The 23,470-nt window shown below is 28.2% G+C and overlaps 2 protein-coding genes and 1 pseudogene across 5 annotated transcripts; 2 read left to right on the forward strand and 1 right to left on the reverse strand.

Moving 5' to 3' along the window:
• Positions 1-876: 876 nt before the first annotated feature.
• On the reverse strand, positions 877-6,354 carry LOC145185609 (gamma-glutamyl hydrolase-like). 2 transcript variants are annotated; one of them, XM_080061564.2, is made up of 2 exons: positions 5,658-6,354; positions 877-1,284 (listed from the first exon to the last, which is right to left on the reverse strand). In XM_080061564.2, exons 1-2 carry the CDS (start codon positions 6,352-6,354, stop codon positions 1,013-1,015), a joined length of 969 nt encoding a protein of 322 aa, XP_079917690.2. In that variant the 3' UTR covers positions 877-1,012. The 2 variants fall into 2 exon arrangements, with proteins under 2 accessions (XP_079917690.2, XP_079917691.2); XM_080061565.2 differs by lacking the exon at positions 877-1,284 and adding an exon at positions 4,389-4,682.
• A 2,550-nt stretch (positions 6,355-8,904) lies between these two features.
• Positions 8,905-12,993, forward strand: LOC149883814 (uncharacterized; annotated as a pseudogene). Its single transcript, XR_016455915.1, has 12 exons — positions 8,905-9,109; positions 9,929-9,944; positions 10,052-10,101; positions 10,252-10,404; positions 10,846-10,944; positions 11,086-11,217; positions 11,297-11,354; positions 11,702-11,817; positions 11,999-12,171; positions 12,268-12,332; positions 12,480-12,574; positions 12,692-12,993. The product of XR_016455915.1 is annotated as an uncharacterized LOC149883814 (transcript).
• A 1,308-nt stretch (positions 12,994-14,301) lies between these two features.
• On the forward strand, positions 14,302-21,986 carry LOC149883815 (uncharacterized). Of its 2 annotated transcripts, none has more exons than XM_090098194.1 (5): positions 14,302-14,459; positions 19,427-19,478; positions 19,621-19,905; positions 20,178-20,471; positions 21,747-21,986. In XM_090098194.1, the coding sequence occupies exons 2-5, from the start codon at positions 19,430-19,432 to the stop codon at positions 21,827-21,829; spliced, it is 711 nt and encodes a 236-aa protein (XP_089954320.1). In that variant the 5' UTR covers positions 14,302-14,459; positions 19,427-19,429; the 3' UTR covers positions 21,830-21,986. The 2 variants fall into 2 exon arrangements, with proteins under 2 accessions (XP_089954320.1, XP_089954322.1); XM_090098196.1 differs by lacking the exon at positions 14,302-14,459 and adding an exon at positions 18,051-18,069.
• The last annotated feature ends 1,484 nt before the right edge of the window (positions 21,987-23,470 follow it).

Consider the following 23,470-nt stretch of genomic DNA (forward strand, 5'->3'; position numbering starts at 1 on the left):
TAGTTTAATAATTATTGAAATGACCTGTTTTTTTTTTAAAAAAGTTAAAAAAAATTAATTTTTAAAAAATTTTTTTACCCTACGTAAAGAACATAACTAAATATAATGAATAAAATAATTTTTTAATTCCAATTTTTTGTAAAATAGTATATATCATGTTTATTTGATCTTGATTATTGAATTTAAAAAAAAGTTTTATGTCTATCTTGCAGATGATCATGTTTTAAAAGCGAGTCCAATATGTTTTAGTGATTAAAATATTTACTTGACTCTCCTAATTGCTCAGCGAAAAAATCTAAATAAACGTAGTATATACTCGAGTTGTTTTTCAAAAAGAAGAACGAGGAGCCGTTTCTTTTAATATTAATTTTTCATGGTGTAAGCAACTTTTCATTATTTTTTTTTTTTGAAATTGAAATAGAAAAAGATTTTTTTAAAAATAACTTTTTAAATGTTACTTTAGCAAATCTTTGTTTTTTGATAAGTTATAAATTGCTTTTGCATTTTTTGAATTTTTAAAAACAAATATTTATGCATTTCTTTTGGATTTTTTCTTGCAAAATCTTCTGATCTTGAGAAGTCTTATGATCTTCATTGAATATTGGATTTTTCATTTTTTCAATCGTCAAAATATGACGTCTAAGCCTTTTTTTTCCACAAAATTGACGTTAGATTTTTATAGGTGATTAACTTCAAAACAATTTTCCCTCTTTGACGTTTTTTATAAAATATAGTATTTACCCGTGTTATACTATCATGTTAATGGGATCATGTAAACTATTTTGATTTCTGTAACAAATCAAAACGCAAAGATAACATAGTGTTAGAAGGAAAAGCGTCAGAACGATGAGAAGTAAAAACGGAAAACTCTGAAAATGTCAGAAAAGAAATAATCCTTTTTTTCTGTTTTTTTGTTGTTGTTGCACAATTAGAATTTTTAAAAGAATTAACATTTTCTTGTCATTTTTCCGCCACACAACGACAACAACAACAATGTCATCATAAACAATCCTTAGAAAATATACATTTGCTCCTCAAAGTATCCCAAACGTTCTGTGTATGTTGCTAGATAATTGAAGATTAATGATTTCCGCTCATCGTCTTTATTTAAGAAGCGATGATGATTTCTTCGACATTCGTTAACAAAAAAGTTCGCCATATATTGCGATACCAAAATAGCATCAAAAGAATGATTAATATTTTTACCCGTATTTTCATCAAGGGGAAATTCAAAGACGTTCATTTCAGGATGCCATTGCGTTGCGTAAAAGGGATAAAAACGAGCTAAAAGACAGTTATGACATAATTCAGTTCATACATTATAAAAGGGATATAAGTAGTGAAAATACACTAAAAAAAAGATTACATTCAATCTAAAAACGTTTCAGCTGCTTTTTTTTAAGTTTTTACGGATTCAATTGGTTAGACTGATTTCATCGTCATTTTGAAAGGAAATATTGCGTATTTTTTCAGAATACAGGTAGTTAAGCAAGCATTAAAAGAAAAAAAAAAAAAAAAAAAAAAAAAACGACCAAAATTAAAAATAACTACTTTAAGTAGGAAAACCTTGATATCTAACTCTTGCTAAAATTCAACTTCGTTTTACAAATTTAAAGGTTTTCAAAATTCAACCAGCAGAAAACCAACGAAAAGCTTTTTTTCCTGTGTTTTATCTTCTATCTATTAGGTTGGAGAGAAGTTCTTTAGCACTTTAATGAAATATTTTAATTCATTACAGCCCTCTGAATAAGCACAACTAATCTAAAGCATAACCCCCATTATTATCAAAAACAGTTCTCCATTTATTAGCCAAGGAATAGATCCCATTCTTGTACAAGCTGCCTATCTGGGCCTTGAAGAATTTGCAATTATTGACTTAGAGTTGGCAAACTTCATCGAAGCTCTTTCTGAAATGTGAAAGTGCAGGGCACGGAAAAGGTAACAGTTGCTTGAAGCGTTTTCTGGAAAATATGGCGGGTGAGCAAGATCTCCCATCCCATCTCTATAAACTTAAGACATATCAATTTTACCTTGTGTTGCCGCGCATAGTCTTGTAGAAAACAAATCTTTTAGTGTTGTGGCCGCGTTTGATTGACTTTTGCCTGAGTTATTCCAGTTGTTGATAGAAATAGTCAACTGTTATGATGGTCTTGAGAGGAAGAAGCTCATAATGCACGATGCCACGTACATTACACCACTATAATAACATGACCTTCTTTTAGTGAGGATCTGCTTTGTGCTCTGGTCTTCAGTATAAACACACTGACATTTTCGTGACTAGTGATTAAGTGATCTAGTGGCTAGTGATTAAGTGATCCAACCAGTCAAAGCGTCGGTTTTTGGAGAGCAAGCCTATATAGTTACATAACGTTTTCTATAAAGTAATGTACCGTTGATGCATTAAAACAAAATGCTAGAGCATTTTGTTTTAATGCATCAACGGTACATTACTTTATAGAAAATGTTACACTTCCCATGTTCTAATTAGATCCATTTGTAATGGCGCAAATGACTCATAAATATATTCTACTCGAGCAGTATTTTTTCTGGGTATTGGTTTTAAGCACAATACAGTACTGTTCGAAGCCCATTCTATAATTCTTTTGAAAAACTCTAGGAGTTACGAATTAAGGCAATTCATTCGCTGGACTATTTTCTTTTTAAGTTACGATAGCATAAAGGCGATGAAGCAATATAAAGATCTTTCAGCATCATTTTTATTTCATTTTTTCTGTTAACCGATCATTAGCGAGCTCCCTATCCAAATATTAACTGTAGTTGCTGCCACGTTAAATGCTTCCAGATAACAACTGTTAAAGCTTTTTATGATACTCTACAATTATATATACACCAACTGGTTTAACGAATATAGCAACGAACAGGCTCAATCACAGTCTTCATTTTTTGCATAATTGCGAGGTTGCAACCTAAACAATTTTACAAGGTATTAAATTTAAAATAGTTTTTTTTAAAAAAATAGTCAAAACTATGTATTTTAGAAATAAAAAGTTAAGTAATTGAGAAAATTTTATGTTAACGATTGATCATCAAATCTTTGATAATTCTATAGTTGAAACTAAACGACTATTATTATTTCGTTGAAAATTTTTATTTCGTTATTTTATAATAAAATTATTATTTTGTTAAAAATTAGTCCATTTTCCAATAAAAATAACTGATTGCCAAATTTTTCAAATTAAGTCGAACTTTTCAAAAAAATTGCTTCTAACATATATTAAAATTCTGGAATTCTCAATTTAGAATATTACCTAAAAAATTTACCTACCGACCCACTTTATCCAAATTTTAATGATATACTGTTATAAAAATATTTTTAACTCAGCACATTCATCAAAGCGCCATTTTTTATCAAAACATCAAAAAAAAAAAAAAAATTAAACCAGTCCAAAGATATCTTTGTCAGAAAAAAAAAAATGTTTAAATTGAGAAAAAAACAAAAACAAAACAAAGCTTAAAAAAAAAACAGCAGTTACAGTAGAAGAACCAAATGCATCTATTGTTAAAAAAAATGCATCTATTGTTAAAAAAAATGCATCTATTGTTAAAAAAAATGCATCTATTGTTAAAAAAAATGCATCTATTGTTAAAAAAAATTTAGGCAAATATATTTATTCATTTCTTGCATATTTTCTGTTGTTCTTAAAGGTTGAACCTCCAAAAAAACTAGAAAAAAACTTTTTAAATTTTTTTCGTTTCTTCAGATTTTGAATTGTGGGTAATCATCTTAAGAAATGAAACTTTAAGCTTCAATAAAACATTAACCGCAATAAAATTTTTTTTTAAAAAATAATTCGTGAAACTCTTACTCACCATTCAAAACGCGAAAATCAGTTGCAAGTAGTTTAGTTGTAAAGCAATAAAGAAATCTGGAACGACATTGAATCTGTAGCTAATGCTGTCAGGCGTTTTTAAAACGTTGTTTGATATCATTGAATGTTTTGAAAACCTTTCAGATTAAAAAATTAATTTTTTCGGTGGAAAGTGGATATTCAAGGCATTTCCCCCTCCTCCTTCAGCTTACTTAAGTGCCCGTGATTATATGTTACATTATATTACATTTTTTTATATTACATAGCATTATATTATATTTATTATATCATATTGTACCATATTATATTGAATTACAGTATATTAATATATTTAACCCCTTTCCCCATGGAGTTTATCTTATTATTCCGCACGGAGTATATTTTTTTAACATTATATTTTAAAGGGGTATATTATTGATCACTTATTTCCATGTTAAAATTGTTAAAATCATAGCGCGTGTAACCATGCTATCTTTAAATTCAAATTGTTTCATATATGATACTCCATGCGGAAATGGGTTAATAAAAGAAGTATTTTTAAAAACAAAAAAGAAGAAATCAAACTTTCAAATTCCTTCAAATTTCAGAAAACATATATTTGTTCAAAGTAACCCAAAGGTTCTGTGTACAAAACTGGGTAATTATAGATCAATAATTTCTCTTCTTCTTCTTTGTTTGCAAAATGATGGCGACTTTTTCTGCACTCGTTAACGAAGAAATTAGCCATATATTGCGATATGAGAATTGCATCAAACGAATGATTAATGGTACTTCTTCGATTTTTGTTTGTTGGAAATTCGAACACGTTTATCTCTGGATGCCATTGGGTTGCGTAAAAAGGATAAGAGCGAGCTAGAGAAATCAATTCATTAATGTAATTTAGAGCTTTCAAAATTTTTTTAAACAAATTTAAAAAGTTTCAATATAAATATAAAAAAGAATTCAAAGGAAAAATACCAGGAAAAAAACTTACCTTAAATATCAAAAAATTATGTTAAAAACAAAAAATGTCATCCTCAAAAATTTAAGACATCACGTATTCTGTGTCTGTAGATATTACTGTTGATTTTTATACACCCTTTTTTCTTGTTTTTTGTTTTGTAATCGGGGCGATAATGGAACAAAAAGATCTCCAAAAAAATTATGACTAGAGCCATTTTTAATTAAAGTAATATACAACTTTTATTCATTGAATGTAACTTAAAATTTTTTCTTAAGAAATAAATTTTTTGAGAAATATAAATTTTATTAACACTAGTGGTCAGCCATTTTTAGCGTGTGCTTCTTTTGAAAAAATAACGAAAGTATATATTATTTCTTTAAATTTATATTCCTTCTTTAGTATCTTACTTTTGTTATTTTTTTTGTTATCTCTAAAACAAAATTTTAAGCTAAAGAAGGAATATAAATCAAAAAAAAAAAAAAAAAAAAAAAATGGTTCATAAATGTTCTGACCAACCTGGATTAATATCGTAACAATATTCCTGGCTTAATATCGTAACATTGTACTTGATATCGGAAAAATATCAATATTAATCTATTGTTGACTTTATGTGATTAAAAGTCGTAATCGCATAATGCAGTCAGATGTAATCACATGTACTCACATTAATTAAATTCCAGTCAAATGAATATTTTGAAAGTTATAACTTGTGCCCACTAAAATATTTTTTTTGGAATTCTGCATGTCTCAGTTTTTAGTGGACACAGTTTATAACAAACTTGACAAATATCAACAACAGCAACAAAAAAACTATATATATATATACTTCCAAGTTAATTGGCCTCAATCTTAATGGCAAATCCTTGGAGGAAAACATATGCTACCTTCGTACGTTGATATAAATCTTTTTCCACCTTCTGCTTCGTTTGTAGTCAAAATACGAAAGAAGTTTTGAAGTTCTTTTGAATTCTTGTACGTGTCAGTTGTGACGCAGTTATAGTGAGCATTATAAGTAACATGTTCATGTTTTAAAATATCCAAAATTTTATCAGGTGCTTTTTTAAATAATCTTCCAAGCTCTCCAACAAAATCCAACTTCATTGATGCATCAGTAGTTCCTCTGCACGAATCAATTACTGTATCAGTCTCTGCAACTAATACTGATAATGCTTGGAAACCAAGACATGTTCCCAAAATTGGAAAATATCCACCACGTTCAAATTCCATTTTAGCAAGATTAAATATGATTTCAGCATTTTTTCGGTAAGACGAATGCATTAAGTCAACATTACCGCCAGGAAAAAGAACACCATTTATTTTATTGAAGAGTAGACGCAATTCTTTTTCCGTTATATTAGTAAAAATGGGGACTACTCTTGCTCCAGACATTTCTAAATACTTAATATACGCAGCTGATATATATGAAGTACCATTAATATGCTCGTGAATTTTTGGCAGGCTTTGGGCAAGAACTCCAATTATAGGCTCCTGATTGGTTGGTTGGTACTTACCACCTTGAACATTTATACAATGTCCTTTCGAAATCCCATGCAAGAAAAAGAAGAAAACAAACAAAATCATGTTGAGAATAATTTTATTTATGCATTTATATCTTTGAAATAATGTTGCTGAAAAAAGAATTTTGTTTACTTAATGATATTTTCGACTTCGCTTTGCGAAGCTTCAAATAAACTTAAGGTGAGTTTCCACTCAACCGTTTTAGCTACGGGAAAGTAAATGGGATGGGAAAATTAATCACGTGAGCATGCGCAGTATGTAATTTAATTTTGAAAACTACTCACTGCGCATGCTCACGTGATTAATTTTCCCATCCTTTCCCTTTCCCGTAGCTAAAACGGATGAGTGGAAACTCACCTTTACGAGATTTTTATATTTACACAACTTCGATCCGAGAATCCCTTGTTTACAGCATACAATATTTATGGTTAACTATAAGTGTTAAATTCTTCTCATTTAATTTTAAATTTTGCTGCTTCACAAATAAACGACAAAATGTAATCGATAAGAAATTCAACAAAAAAGCTTTGTACTACCAGCATAAAGTTGTTAAGTGCAAAATAATGAGGAATGAAAACAAACTCTTTTTCTGTGCAGATCTCAGCTATGTATTTATTTAAATTCTTAAAAGTTGTTTTGAAAGGGATATGCTTGAGCAAGTAAAAATTATATAAAGCATCATGTACTTAAAATTAAGTTTTAAAATTAAGTTATGTTATAGAAACCATGCTGCAACTAAATAAATTGTGAATTTCGGAAAATTTAATCGGTCACCGGTAGTAAGACCTACTTTTAAGACAGTTTAAATTCTTTTACACTATAAAATTTAGGTTTACATTATATTCAACCGATAAGTAAACCTCTGCGTCTCGGAATCGTTTTCTTGAAATTAACCGGGACAAGCATAACGAGACGAGAAATGTTCCGGAAAAAATAAATAGACAAAAGAAAAAATTGTCCCGGAATAAAGTTATAAATCGGGACAATAATTTTGTCTCGGAATTTAAAAATTATGTCCCGGATATCATCGTCTCGTCTCATCTCGAATAAGAAAAATAACGAAACGCAGATGCTTATCGATAAGATAATTTTAATAATTCGTCATTAAGTCAGACGTCATTAAGGCAAAAGACGTCAATCAGACAACAGCCAAAATTTTTAAGCACAAACTGTCAAGCAATGATTTTGCATTTCTATGATCGGTGATTTATTAAAAAGCAGACCCAAATAGATCAATTTATCTAAAGTACAAACATTATCAAGAATGCACAAGGATGCTAAAATTGACCCAATGACGAATCTGATTGAACAGTTATCACCACAGGCATGTAGATCATTATGCCAGCATTACCTCAACTGCCTTTAAAAGATTTTTAACCTTTTTGCTTATTTTCATGAGTGACTATCATATTACAACCTGTTGAATTTAAAATTGAAACTTTTCAATTACATTTTCTGTGTGTTTATACATGTATATGTATAATACAACTCGAAACAACAATAAAAAAAAAGAGAAAAAACCGCTAAAATAGAAGAGGTTTTGTAAAGTAAAATGGCATTCAGTAAAAGTCTCTTAACAATCCCTACTTAAATGACGCAATTTGTTCACATGACTACACTTATATACCTATTGTTGTTTTTTTTCCCAGTAAAATGATGAAACTACAGGTAGCGATTTCAGTTTTTAGTTCAAGACGTATCTTCTTTAGCTTGATAGGTATGACAAACATTTCCTTATTAAGCAACATTTAGTCGATAGTTTCCCGTTTTTTTCTTTGATACGCTTCATTTTATACATTTTATAGCGATTTCAGGTTTTAGTTCAAGACGTATCTTCTTTAGCTTGATAGGTATGACAAACATTTCCTTATTAAGCAACATTTAGTCGATAGTTTCCCGTTTTTTTCTTTGATACGCTTCATGGTTTGTTGATCCCCAGGTATGGTTTGTCTATACCGCTGGAAACTTCGAACAAATAATAGTTTCATAAGTGTTTCAACAGCTGAATGTAGATGCAGTTACAAAATCTTTTAGCTGGATTTAGATCTTTTTTAATGATTTTATGTTTAAAAAGATTTTAAATTAGGCATACTGCTATAATAACTTTCAAAACTAAATTATATTTTGCGTTTAAAGTTATATAACATTGTATATATATAAATATATATATATATATATATATATATATATATATATATATATATACTTTACCAACAACAAGCAAGGAAACCAATCTACAAACATAAAGAGTCAAGCTACTCAATGACCCAACAAACATAAGACATCTTAAGACCGTCTTATTCAGGTCTTTAAATGGTCTTGTCTTCGAATGACATCTTCAAGAAGTCTTCAAGTCGTCTTTTAAAAGACTGTATCGTTGTGAAAAATTGCGCCTCTTCGTAAGACGTCTTTAGGAGGTCTTTTTTTTTCGAATAATTCTCGCAAACAAAAAGACGTCTTTTAGTCGTCTTAAAGACGTTTTTAAAAAGACTTTCGGCGTAAATAAACTTCGTGTCTTTTAAATACGTGAAATTTTTCATATAAAGTTTTATCTCGACCAATATCAATTCTCTAAATCATTATTCTAGCAAAAGGTTTTGTATAGGTATCATTATGGAAACTGAAAATCGAATGAAGCGTCGTCGCTTGAATAAAAGCATGTTTAATTTTATAATGACGTTTGAAGATGAAGATATTAATGATAGTACATCGAAGATGGATCCTGAATTTAATGCTTCTCAGGCTGAGCCTGAAAATCCTTGTAAAGCACTAAATGATGTTTTTAAAGAATGCGGAGAAAACAATAAGTCTTCGAGTTGTAATTATGAGAATTTTAAATGTTGTAATGCAGCACCACTTTTGACAACAGAAACATCAGAAGATTTGGCAATGTGGTCTTCGAAAAAAAAATTTCTCAAAACCAATTAAACGAGCTTTTGAGTATTCTTAAAAAACATGGCCCATTCAGAGTTACCAAAAGATGCAAGAACCCTTTTAAAACCCTCTAAAGTTAGGCGCTACAGCAGTTTCTCCCCCCCCCCCCCTTTTTTTTTTTTATGATTGTGATAAAAAATGTTATGCTGATTCAGAAAAATATAAGAACATGAAAATGAAAAACCTGAAAATATAAAAACATGAAAATTAACGGAAAGTGCTCTAATTCGAAGTCAAAGTTGTAAAAAATCCCACTAAAAACCCTAATATTCTCCCTTTTGAGAATAATAAGTTAATGTTCTTTTTGCTTACAAAAGCAATACATTGAAGCATGGTTTTTACGTTAAAAAAGTCGTGTGTGTGTGTGTATATATATATATATATATATATATATATATATATATATATATATATATATATATATATATATATATCGCCCCAAAAGGCTTGACTGTTATACATATATATATATATATATATATATATATATATATATATATATATATATATATATATATATATATATATATATATATATGTGTACACACACACACACACATAAAATTAAAGAGGTAATGAAGAAACACAGTTAAAGAGCTAAAAAAGTGAAATTAAAAAAAATTATCTAAGAGATTTAATTTTTTATAACATTGTTTCATTTCTTTATTATTTAAAAAATTTATTAAAACTACCTTTTTAATAGTAAGTGGTGAAGTAAAGTATTTTAAATATTTAAAATATTAAACAGATTTATTTAAACTGCCTACACAGTTATTTTAATGCTGTTTTTAATTCCTTTTTTCGTTTTATTTGTTTATTTTTTTAGACAAATTAGTGCTCTTCCTTTTCATTATCACCATAATTATTTACCTAATGGTTTTTTTTGTTCCTTTTCATCCCTTTATAAGTTTTTTAAATTAAAAGACAGTTGTCTTTTGTTATTGCTATGTATTTCTGTTATTTTGTTGATATTTTTAAACTATTTTTTTTTTTCATGATTTAGTTTTACACCATGATTTGGGCAAGAGCTAGAAGATGCTGTACCTAGAAGGTGGATAGATACAGATAAAAAAATATTCTAGCTTGCAGGTGTATCTTATCATAGAGCTGTTAAAGATGAATTGGATGTGGATGAAACATGGGACAATTATAAACTTGTTAAAATCAAGTTTGAGAGTGGTATGAAATTTTCACACAAACCTATGTATATATATATATATATATATATATATATATATATATATATATATATATATATATATATATATATATATATATATATATATATATATATTATAACTCTTATAAATCCATTATAAACATCAGATATTTTGCCATCATGTATGTGCTGGCAAAATATCTGATTTTTATATTGGATTTATGTTGTTTTCTCGCAGCGAATACAACGTTTCAGCTCTACATTTTCTCTTCTCCTTAAAATTCTCTTTACAAAAAGTTTTCCTTCAATTTATACTATACAAAGAATCTCAAATATGCTCATAAAATAAACCGCTTAAACTATATTTACAACATATCGACGAAACTACGTCACTCAAATCCGCCGTAAATAGTTTCTTCACGCAATTCAATTACAATTTATAAGAGTTTTGATTCTTTTAGATAATATGGAGGAACTAAAAAAATATTGTTACACCACAGCAGCAGAGGAAGAAGATGAAATAGATATTTGTGTTTCCAAAAATACCTTTAAAGTGAAAAGTAATGTTAATGATATAATTACATTTAATTATTTTTGTTAATTATCTATTTTTATTTGTTTAATGTCAAATCTATATTGTAAATTAATATGTTTGTATAAGTACTAAAATAAAAATAAATAGTAAAACTATTATGTTTTAGAGTAACCTGATTTTCCTTTGCCTCTGCCAGTTTTTAAATCTGTGTTGAAAAAACCATTAAAAAGATCTTTTGACTCTAATTTGTCATCTGGATCTACTTTCAAACAATCTAATCTGTGTTCTGGTACACTTTGTCTCTTAATTTTCAATTTTTTTCAAAATTAGAATTTATATATTTTTAATTTACACTATTACTGAATTCTTAATTTTAGCTGACACTTTTTTACCTCTACATTCAACTACAGAGGAACAATCACCTTCATATTATGTATTACTTTTGAATTTTCTATTTTTTGTTCATTAAAGTTGGAATATTCTTTTATTGTTTACTTTATCTTTGTCTCACTTTTTTTTACCTTCACAATCAACTGAAATGGAATAATCAAATTTTTTTTTATATATAATTTTTTTTTTATAGACTCTAAACTAAAAAATTCTAAGTTCCCCTCTCCTCTTACCCATCAACTTTTGTGGTCTCGAGGAGCTAAAGCCTGAAATAAGAAAAAATGTATTAATAATAACAAAGTATCAAAAATTTTTAAAAAAGATTTGTTGCAGATTAAAAAAGTAACTTTTTATTATTTTATATATATAATTTTTTTTTGCTTTAGTTATACCTCATACATCAGAACCAAACAAAAAGCTTCAGAAAAAAGACAACAAGAAAAAACCATGATTGAAGCGCTCGGACCCGAGAAGTTACTTAAAAATAATTTTTATATGGAAGTTGGAAGTAAGCTCTTTAACATTTACTTGATTTTTTATTTGGAGTAAGTAAAATGTGGAGAGTTTTTGTACTCACATTTGGTTTTTTTTTAGGTATAAGAATAATAGTTGTAGATAATTTTGAAAATGTATTAATAAATGTTTTGCATTCTGTATATTTCTTTTTTCATTTTCTTCATATAATTTAGAATACCAGCACTAGATGTTCAAGATGGTTTCAAAGGTTCTTGAAAACCAGGAGGTCATTTTAGCTATAAACAAGCAACCCCATAGTAATTTTGCAATCAAGAAATTAGACACTATTGCAGAGTATGAGGATTTTATCAAAAGTTTAGAGGGTGATTGTGTTCGACTTGATTTGGTAAATCTTTATCCATATGTAAAACTTTATAATCCATATAAATTAAAAGTGGAAATAGTTATTTTTGTATAATTATTTTGCTAAACTTTTATTTAGGTTAAACAACTCAGCTTTTTAGGTGCAGAAGATTTTAAACAACTGACAAGATTGGTCATGAATAGGTTTTTTTTTTATTATATTTTGTATAGCAATCATTTTTCATATTTGTGGTAAATATATTTTTTATGTATAGTAATTATGGAAATCAATAATTATAAATTGTTTAATATTTTTCATAAATTTTATTATTTATTCGATATGTTTTTTAGATTATTTACAAATAACCTGTTGACACAGTTCAACTTAAAAGGTTCTGGGGGAAAGATTGGTTTATTATCAACTAAACTGTATGACTTAATAGAAGGTAATGTAAAGTTTAAATTATTCAACTTTTAATTTAGTTAAAAATCTATGTTAAATTAAATTTATTTCCAATATATTTGATGAGTATATCCTACATGATGCTTAATTTGATTTTTAGAAGTTATAAAAAGAAGATTCGGAAAGGTTTGAAATGCTGAAATTAAACAGCAAATTGGACGGTATTGTAAAAATGCTCCTTCACAGCAAAAAACAAAATTAAAAAAATATTTTCTTTTTTATTTTTATATATTATATATTATTATATGTTGTATAAATTGTTAAATAGAAAGATATTTGGTAACAATCCAACTAAATGTATTATATGTAACTTTTTAAATTATTTGCGTTGGTTTTTTTTAGATAATTTTCTTTTTCTTCTTTAATAATGTTTCTAAAAAACAAAGTAAGAACTTGAACTTGCTTAATGGTGTTTTTAATGTCGTCAATACCCATTATAATCGGTAGTAGCAACGTATATATACCATTAATACAACACAGTTTTCTTAAAATATAATTAAATAAATCTTTAGGTCGTCTTAAGTAAGACGTCTTTTCGACGGACAACGTAGACCTTTTTCAGACACCTTTAAGACGTCTTTTTCAATCTTCAAAAGACGTCTTTAAGACGACTAAAAGACGTCTTATGTGTGCTGGTTATATTCAGTAAACCGTCTTGAATAAAGCTTCTTTAGTCCGTCTTAGACAAGACATTTTTAAGCTGTCTTCAGTAAAACGTCTTTAAACATTCTTAAGTAAGACGTCTTTTCGACGGACAACGTAGACCTTTTAAAGACATCTTTAAGACGTCTTTTTCGATCTTGAAAAACGTCTTTAAGACGACTAAATGACGTCTTGTGTGCTGGGGAGTATCATTAAGTAATTACCCAATTTGTTTGAATTTAAGTTATCAAAATTTTTATCTAATAAGCATGTATTAAATGAAGTCTTACTCGAAGCTTACTTAAATTTATGCTGGCTGCTTCATTACGCTGTTTATTCACCGAAAAACATGTTTTTGAATCATTTTAACATTTTAGCTAATCATTGATTTGTAACTTTAATTTGCTATATTATCTACTTTTCGGTATGGCCCATGGTATCGACGGGCAGTCTCAGTTACCCTCAAGTACAAACTAATGATATAGGTTTTAAATACTACTAAGAAAATAACATTTAACATAAAGTATATAAAGCTTATGCCATATACTTATAGTATATAAACTTACAATATATAAACTTATAGCATATAAAGCTGATTGTTTTTTAAGTCTTTTAAACTTTCGATTGGTTTATGCGAACTGTGCCTTTTTAAAGAGCATTTGGCAACTTCTTTTGCGTTAAATAAGCTTTTACAGTTTTTCCGATATCTTGGTAATTGCGTCATAAAGCCAATCTCGAGGATATGGAAATGGTAATCTTTAAAAAAGATTCATAAACCTGAAACCTGAAACACACCGAAATGAAGCTAACTAATACAATCTAGTACACATTTTTAGCATCTTTGAGAGCAATTGTTGCATAAAGTATAATGTAAAGATTTCAATTAAAAAAAAATACAACAATCGATTAAACGACAAAAACATTCCAAGATCGAGGGAGATCATAACTTATTGCTTCCTTATGATAATCCCTTGTAATAAGTTACTCAATTTATATAACATTTTTACATCCAATTGAGATAATTCTGGAATTAATTTTACAACTGAATTCTTCATAAATTCGTTGTGATAAAAACAAAAATCCATAATCTAGATTAAATTATCAAATATATATTTTACCCATCTCGAGGACCGGCATTTGACTTATGTAATTTACTGTTTAAACATTGATACGAACTTGAAAAAATTAACAAGATTACAGCAAAGAAGAAAGAAATAGTATAAAAAGTAAGTTCCTTTGTGGATGGCATCCACACCTTAACCTTATATTAGTACAAAGAGAACAATATTATATATGCATATGAAACATTCAATAGAAACTTTTTCATGTCTTTTCGGTACCGTAAGAGTTGACATAAATGAGTTGACATTTCCTCGTTTATGATAATTATTTCTCAAAACCGTATTTAAAAAAGAGGATTTTACAAAATACCCACATTCATCAAACTGACTGCGTCCAACGAGAAGAGAAAACATTTTGTGAAAAAGCACTTTTCAAAGCAATTAAACTTTTGTAAAGAGCTTGTGATTTTGTAAAATTGTTTGGTAATTGAAGGTTATCGGCTTAAGGGAAGTAGTAATTATGAAAGGCGCTATTCAACTAAAGGGTTTTTATCGATGCACGGAGGGTTACATAAAAACAGATTCCTACCTCATGAAACCCGAGTTTTGTAAAAACCCGTATGTGCTCAGGCTTATTTTGCTTAGAATTTTGCAACTGAACTTTTAGATATATTCAAAAAAAACGTCTTTTTTAAACGAAGTTCCTGATTAATTTTATCTACAAAAGGTGGTCAAAACAGTGAACTAGGGTGAAAAATTTCCAAACTAAAAGTGACAAACATGCATTGCTTATCTTTACACACACACACACACACACAAACACACACACACACACACACATATATATGTATACACATGTAAAGATAAGCATTATATATATATATATATATATATATATATATATATATATATATATATATATATATATATATATATATATATATATATATATATATTTAATAAAAGCAACGTTTTAAACAGCTCAGCTGCGTTTTTAAGTATGGAGATATTAAACCTTCTGGAATATATAAATTGTTGCTTTTAAGAATTTGATAAAATTTGATTGATCATTAGTAATTATTAAGATCATGGCTCGCAAAAGAGTTCTCAAGTTACTCAGATTTTAGCATTTTTTTTACTACTTATAAAGTATAAAGATATTGTTTATCTATTAACTAAGCAATAAATAAAACTAAATAAAGTGTTTATTAGTTTTAATACGATAATTAAACAAAACGTTTAATTATTCAACCGGATGTGATAAAAAAGTTTAATTTTTTTTTCCTTTATAAAAAGCATCGTCATTTACAATACCTAAAATAAATGATAAAGTTGCATCATGGCGATCTTGCAGCTTCCTTTAATTTATCTCCTTTTCAATCTTTTTTGTTTCACCTTTGTTTAATAAAAGATCTGGTAAACTAAATTTGAAGCCAATAAATTTAATTTATTGTTTAAACTTTTAGTTTTGTGACAAATGATATTTAGCTAAAAACATGATATAAGTTTCCTTTTTTTTTTTTTTTTTTTTTTTTCACAAACTTGATGCTTGATAGTTTTTAGCCCCTTTTTTTTTATTATACTTTTATAAAGATTCTCTTTTTCAATATTGTTGAAACTGAAAATATTTTTTTGTTTGTCTTAAGAAGAAATATTCCTTTTGGAAGTGACTTGTAATGACGAATGGTTTTTATAATTGGTTCGTTATAGCCAACATAAGATCTGGCTCGAATATTCTTCGATAAAACGTATGTTCATTACAAGCAGCATTCATTATGGCGATTTTCAACTGCATTTCTAATATTAGTTTTTGTTATCATTGTGTTTAACATTACTGATTGAATTAAACTACTCCATGATACATGTAGTATTTACTCATCTTCCAATTTCAAAAATTAACGACAAAGTAAGATGAGATAAACGCGCATTTGTAAACGGTTTGAGTTCAATTCTCACTGAGAGAGAAGAGCGTTTATATAAGTGACGTATATTATGATTGATTAAAGAAAAAAACGCAGTTTTTCATGACCGATAACGGTTTTTTTAAAAACGTTATAAATGTAACAATATCTAGTTTATATTCTTAAACTTATGCAAATTTGCATAAGTTTAAGAATAAATTAAAAATCGTAGGCAACATGAAGCTTGTTTTGCAAAACAAGCTTCATGTTGTCTACGATTTAACAATAAAAAATATTAGCCCATGTTCACGATTTCGTTTTATGAGTAATCTTAAACGAAGTATTCCGAAAACGAGTAACATTACACACTCTTAAAAAATAGGCTGTTGTTATAAAATTCACAAATTAAAAAAACCATTAGAGATATTCTCAGAATATCTATCTGGTGTAAATAACGTGAAAGGAGAAAAAATCTACAAAAACATAGAAGTATAGGAAGAACAGAAACAAACGAGATAATGATGACCGATTAGAGTTTTACTTTAAAGAAGGATTATTGCCTGACCAAAAAATTCTTTTTAGAACAATGTCTCTCGGTAAATCTTGGGAGAAGATAGACCTTTGAACTTTGGGAAGTACTGTAATCGATTTACTTAAGGGAATACTTACGGTCAATGAGACTACATGAAGGTATGGCTTGAGCAACTCAGCTGTAACTAGACACTAGCAAGCCTGTCTTACATTAGGATTAAGAACAGCAATTCGAAAGTTCCTAATGAATAGGTTACTGCTGAATCTGCTGGAGAGTTTCGTTTACGTGGCTTTAGAAAACGCCATCCTAGACTAAGCTTTCGCAAACCTGGGGCTAAAAGTCTTGTTAGAGTAGCTAGCTTCAACAAACCAAATGTATGAATATTTTTTGACAACATACAGATTGTCCTAAAAAGAAATAACTTTCAACAAAACGAGATCTACAATTAAGATGAAACCGGTAACTCAACGATACACAAACCTCCTAAAATTCTAAAGAAAACATGATATATAATAAGATATATCATGTTTTCTTTATAAGATATATATAATAAGATATATACATGATACTTAATAATAAGAACAATAATAGCAACAAAAACAATACTTAAAATATATACTTGATAATTACAATGATATCATGTGTCAATGCTATTGGTAACAGTATACCACTGATTCTAATATTCCCTGCCTTAACTTTAAACTAAGTATGTTTATAGGAGCGCTAAATTTTTTTAGATTGCTATTTTGATTTTGTTATGATTGGTATTTTGATTTACAACGTAACGGCGTAAAAAATAAGTTCTTTCTTCCTTTATTAAAAAACATATTTTAAATTTTTAGATGCCAGTGTCGGTTGTCGATATCGGTTGTCGGTTGTCGGTGTCGGTTGTTTAAATGCTGAGCTTTAAAGTAGTATTTAAAAAACTCATATAAACTTTATAGAAGTGAAAAAATAAATATATTTGTTTCAAAAATATCCCAAGCTGCAACACTCTCTCCTAGATTTAAAAAAAAAAAAAAAGAAATTCCTAACAACTGTCTCTCTTGATAAATCATGCGTTAACGAAAGTTTTTTTTTTCTACATTGCTATTGCAGAAGTAAACTTTAATAAAACAATCGAAAAAATTTTCTGTGTGTTTGTTCAAGGTGAACATCAAGCAAATTAATTTTTTTATGCTTATTGTGAGAGCGATAGTTTCTTTGTGTGTTTGAGTATAATTTGTGTATGATTCGTGTATGGTTCGCGTATAGTTCACATAGGTTTCGTCACGGGTTGTCTAATAGTAGACTCGTTGGCTTCTAACACTTTAGATCAACTTAAATCAAAGTATGTATAAAAGTAAGACTTACTACTAGTTTTTCTCGTCTTTTTAAATTCTTGATAAATATTCCCAACTAATTGCTTTTTACAAATACATTAAGCTAACTCGTAATTAAATCTCATTCAAAAATATCCTCTTTTAACACTTTGGAACTCATGCCCAAAATAAATACTTAATTATTACTATTCTTAACTAATTTAAAAAACCTTCTCTTCTTTTCTTTTCTCCAAAAATTTTTTTCTTCTCTCTCTCTTCTTCTTTCAAAAAATCTCTTAATCTCTTTCCCAAAAATCTCTTAGATTTTTTTTAGAATGTCCCTTCTTTTTTTCGCAGACGTTTTTTTAATCAAATTTTGTTTTTTAGACTGCCTCGCAATTTTTATCCTTCGAATAAATAACATGTTAGAGTCGAATAAAAATTAAACTTATGCTTAAAACTTCTTTCATTTTCCTCCCTCACAATATGGTTAGCAAACGTGTATTTTCGTGTGGATGTGTGCGTAGGTGCATGTCTTTATGGTTGGTATTTGAATATGTGTATATGCGAGTGTGTTAATATTGTAAATATTTATGAGTTCAGAGCAGGGCTTAGAGCCTCCGCACCAAATTTGTAAAAGACATAACTGATAAAAAGGGACTCCAGATTAATTTGTCATACAAGTTAACTTAGATAACCATGCTATGTAATTTCCTACGCAGATACGTTATAAAACAAGTAGCTTTTTCAAATCAATCAATGTAGAAATGTTTTGAAAACAAATGGGATTTTACTGATTGTCATGCAATTCATAGTCAAACCGCTACGGAAAATACCCTGTCGCTTGATAAAATCCCAGTTGGTTAAAAAAATTAATTTCAGATACAAGAACAAGAAGACATTAGTAGAATGAGAACAAGAAGGTATTAATAGCTTCATTACAAAGCTATTTATTTAGAGCAGTTAATAATTGTAAGCAAATGTCAAAGTTAGAACTTGTCTCGACTTTTTCGAAGCTCAAAAAAGTTGATATTTGCACAAAAATGGTACACCAGCAATAGACTAAAAAAGATCTGAAGCCTATATAAACTAAAATTTAAGGCAGTGTAATGAAAGGATAATGTGTGGAGCTTGTTTATGTTCTTTTATAGCATCATAATGGTATTCCTCTTACGGGTATTGTATTGGATGTGAAAAACTAGATCAACAGAAATAAATTAACAAATTGTAAAATAACACAGATATAATATACAAAAAAGCATGAGCATCTACTGCCTATTTTTTTTGGGCTCATCAAAGACTTTTTTGTGAGGGGGATAGTGCAAAAGATCTAGCACCAGTAGTATGTGCGTGATTTAGCAAATATTTTTTTTTTATTTAAATGCGCTTTTTTTTTAGAGGATGGCAATAGTCTTATATCTAGTTCTTCTAATTTTCAGTTCTGCTGTTGGTAAGATTTATTTTATAAGTTGATAAGTTTCATTTTTAGGTAGATAAGTTTCATTTTTTGTGTTAAATATCAACTGATTCTAACTATAAAAAAAGTTATACATTCTTCGAGAACAAAGAAGCTTTGTTCTTCTGTTTTTCAGGTTCTCTTGAAATTACAAACTTACGTAGTGCGCCACCAATATATAAAAACAGAGTTGATATAACTTGGGATGCTGTTCCAGATGCCACTCTATACCAAATCACGGTTATAACAAATTCTTCTCAACAAAAATTTACACAAAATGCTTCAACAAATATAACGACTATAAATAATCTTAATCCAGGATCCTATTGCTTAATCATGTGTAAGGTTTTTGAGTTCAACAACACGATTACTTCATTATCAGTGGCATCAAAAGTTTCTTTAAAGGTGATGACGAATTCAGGTAAATCAGAATAATTTATCTTATCATTTTTTATAAAGTTATAAAAGTACTAATTGGAATTCTTTAAAACTCTGCAGCGACAATTTAATAAAATAGATCCTATAAATTGTTTAATGAAATAATAATTTGAAGATTTTTAAAAAATGAATTTTTTAAATTCCATTTCAAATCACCTAATATTCTTTACACTTAGAAAATATAAGAGCAACACTTGATTCTATGTTTTATAAAATATTAGAATCATGTCGATTAAGTTACTTTAACTTACTTAGATACGTATCCTAACGTCACAAACGTCAAATCATTGTCTGAAGCGACAAGCCTCAGGGTCTTATGGGATAGCTTTACCAACGCCACGTTGTACAAACTTGTTTACACTAGGACTAACACCACAAAAGAAATGGAAATAAAAACCAAACAGAACTTTGTAGATATAGTTGGTTTGACACAAAATTCTACATACAATGTAATGGTTCTGGTAGCTGAGGTCAACGATGCAACACCAGAAAAAGCAGCTCAAAGCAATTGGTATGAGTTTACTACAACATCTGACTTTACATCAGAAGGTAATTTAAATACCCTAACTATATCTTCATTTATAACATTAAAATTTAAGTTTGAAGTTTTAGAGTTTAAATGTATTTAATTGTACATTCACGCGTTCGCACACCCATAAAAACTGCATAAGTATTTAGACCATGAGAAAAGTTAGAATATATATGGCTACCTGGATATGTGGAAACTATTTAAGGCAACCTTTTTATTTGGTTTTAATATTGGATATCAAATGAAAATTACTTGCAGTGGTGATCGGGACATGTTCTCAACGTGTTCTAGTGAGATCGCTCTCTACGTATTCTAGCGAGATGCCGGTTGGATAATAAAGTAATTTAACTTTTACGCATAAACACTCCAGAACATCACACACACATTATATATATATATATATATATATATATATATATATATATATATATATATATATATATATATATATATATATATATATATATATATATATATATATATATATATATATATACACACACAAAAAGGCAAAACTTTTCAAAAGATAAATAGATTTCGGAAACCTATCCAACTGATTATCATACACTGGCGCTCTTAACGTCCACAACGTAACTTTTAACTTTCTCAACAAAAAAACAACAACAACAACGACAAAAAATATTTCACCACATTTAAATTCATATTTTTACATAATCATGCAAAAAAAATCATTTTATTTTACTTTTACATCTTTAAAAATAAATTTGATTTTAAATGGTTTGTTATTCAAAAAAAACCTTCTTTTTTCGACTTGATAACCGCTTAATAAAAATATTTCTTTCCTCCATTCATAATCTAGCATTCTTTCCTTCAATTTTTCAAAGGTTTCAATTTAAACCCAAAAAATCGCAGTATTTCCAAAGATCAGATTTTTATTTTAGACTCTTCACAGGGATGTCCGATCTTGATGATTTTGTAAAACTTGCTGGGATTTAAATCTGATAATCCGCTGGCGGCGATTCCATATAATTGATCAATATTCTTCTTTTTCGATGAAATATCCTCTGCATGGCTTTAGATTTTTTTCTTGCTGAAATATCCATTTCCTTTACTTTTAAACTTTTCTGCATTTGTTAAAGTGAGTTTTGTTACAGATTTTCAGAGTAGTCCCCTTAGCCCCATTGTAATTCCCCTGTAATTCCATTGTAATTCCCTGAGCCCCATTGTAATTCCCCTTTAGGGCTTTAAAGAATATGTTTTTGAATAAATCTATCGAATGAAGTTTTTTGTGGATTTTAAAAATCGTTTTATATATTTTTATTGTTTTTTATTAGGTGGTGAATCAAGGATGATCTGCCAAACGAAGCATATCGCTGTATTAATGATTTTTAACTTTTTTGCTTATTTCTATGCATAGTTATGTAAAATCTTATACGTAATTGTTTTTAAATCTAAATTTCTTAAATTAACACTTTTGCTTCATTTGTTTTTAGTTATAGGAAAGTTTTAGGATATCTGTTTAACAAACATATTGTACCAGAGCATTTCTAGTCTAATATTAACTTGTATTCATACTTTGTTTCTTCTATTTATTTTAACCCTCTCCAACTATGTATCAAAAATTGAGAATATTAATCAAACTTGAAGTTTAACAATGAAAAAAGAATGAGCCTATTTTTACTTTTTGCTAAATTTTGTTCTCATGTGCTTGAGTGCTATGACTAATAGCACTCAAGCACATGTGATAATAGCATCACATGATTTCGTTTTTTTTTTTGTTTTTTTGTTTTTATTGAAATGAATGTCTTGATGCCAATGTTGTTAACATACTATGTACCAAAAATCAAACTTTTTTTTTAGTTAAATTATATCAAAATTAAGTTTCAGAAAATATTTCACGAAAGCCGTAAAAATTTATTACAATTATCTAACAGGATGTTTCTACAATAAAGTTAACATGAATCTAGTGTTTTGTAGTTCCTCGTTTATATAAATAGATGCTCATCATTTATATAAATAGATGCTGATCGAGTGTTTTGTAGCTCTTCTTAATTATGAGCATCAATTTACATTATTTAACAATTTTTGAGCTAAACAAAGTCAACCGTAAACTTATCTTATACTGAGATTCTAGACTTTATATTAACAAATTATGCAACGTTCAGATTTCAGAGTTAACTCCTAGCACCTAAATATGTATATGATTAATAAGAAAAACTCGGATAACACTAGTCAAAAAAAATTTTGAGTCCGGTTTCAGCATATCTAAATGTCATTTCTTCCACCTTATTATTAAAAAAAAAAGTTACTCAAAAGATTCCTTTTGTCAGCATTAAAAATAAAATGACCAACTTTAAGAAAATTTTCTCTTTTTTAAATACGTTTATCTTAAGAAACCAAGCGAATTTTCGTCATAAATTTGAATAGAATTTTTTTACAAGAAAGTTATATATAAAAAAGTTTAGAACTTAATGTCTTTTGTGACAAAATGAACCTTTTTATATTAACCCAATTGTAGTTCAAATTATACGCACATTATATTACCTATACTAACAAAATTCAAAGTCCATCAGGTCATGGTATAAAACGTTCACCTTGTACTTCTATATAGGTTATCATGCTATGACCTAAGGCTATGAGTGCTGTTTGGTAATGCGCTGTGTCGGTAAGCAAAGGCAGAATGAAACCGAATGAATGAACCCCATTGATGGCTCTATTGCCAGAGAAGTGTTTACTTGGTTGCATGGCAATATTTAGGTTCATTTATCAAGTTAGTATGTAATAGTTTACAATCACCATATAAGATATCAGCTAATTAAAGTTACTAATTCTTTTTATGTACAAAAGATTTTAATTTTAATGTATTACATACTCTTGGAGTCAAGGACGCACCCACTGTAATACTACTAATCGCTATCGTTTTCATATGATTTAAATGTTAATAAGAGCGGAATGCTTAATGCTCTCATGGCATATCTAAAACTAATTATAACTATTTAGAAATACAAGGTTTTTAAATATTTAGATTTATATTAAATATTTGAAGTTTGATTTGAGA

Source organism: Hydra viridissima, unplaced genomic scaffold (assembly GCF_058129835.1).
Source record: "Hydra viridissima isolate aposymbiotic clone 2 unplaced genomic scaffold, HvirCarnegie_v1 scaffold_9, whole genome shotgun sequence".
Classification (NCBI taxonomy): Eukaryota; Metazoa; Cnidaria; class Hydrozoa; order Anthoathecata; family Hydridae; genus Hydra; species Hydra viridissima.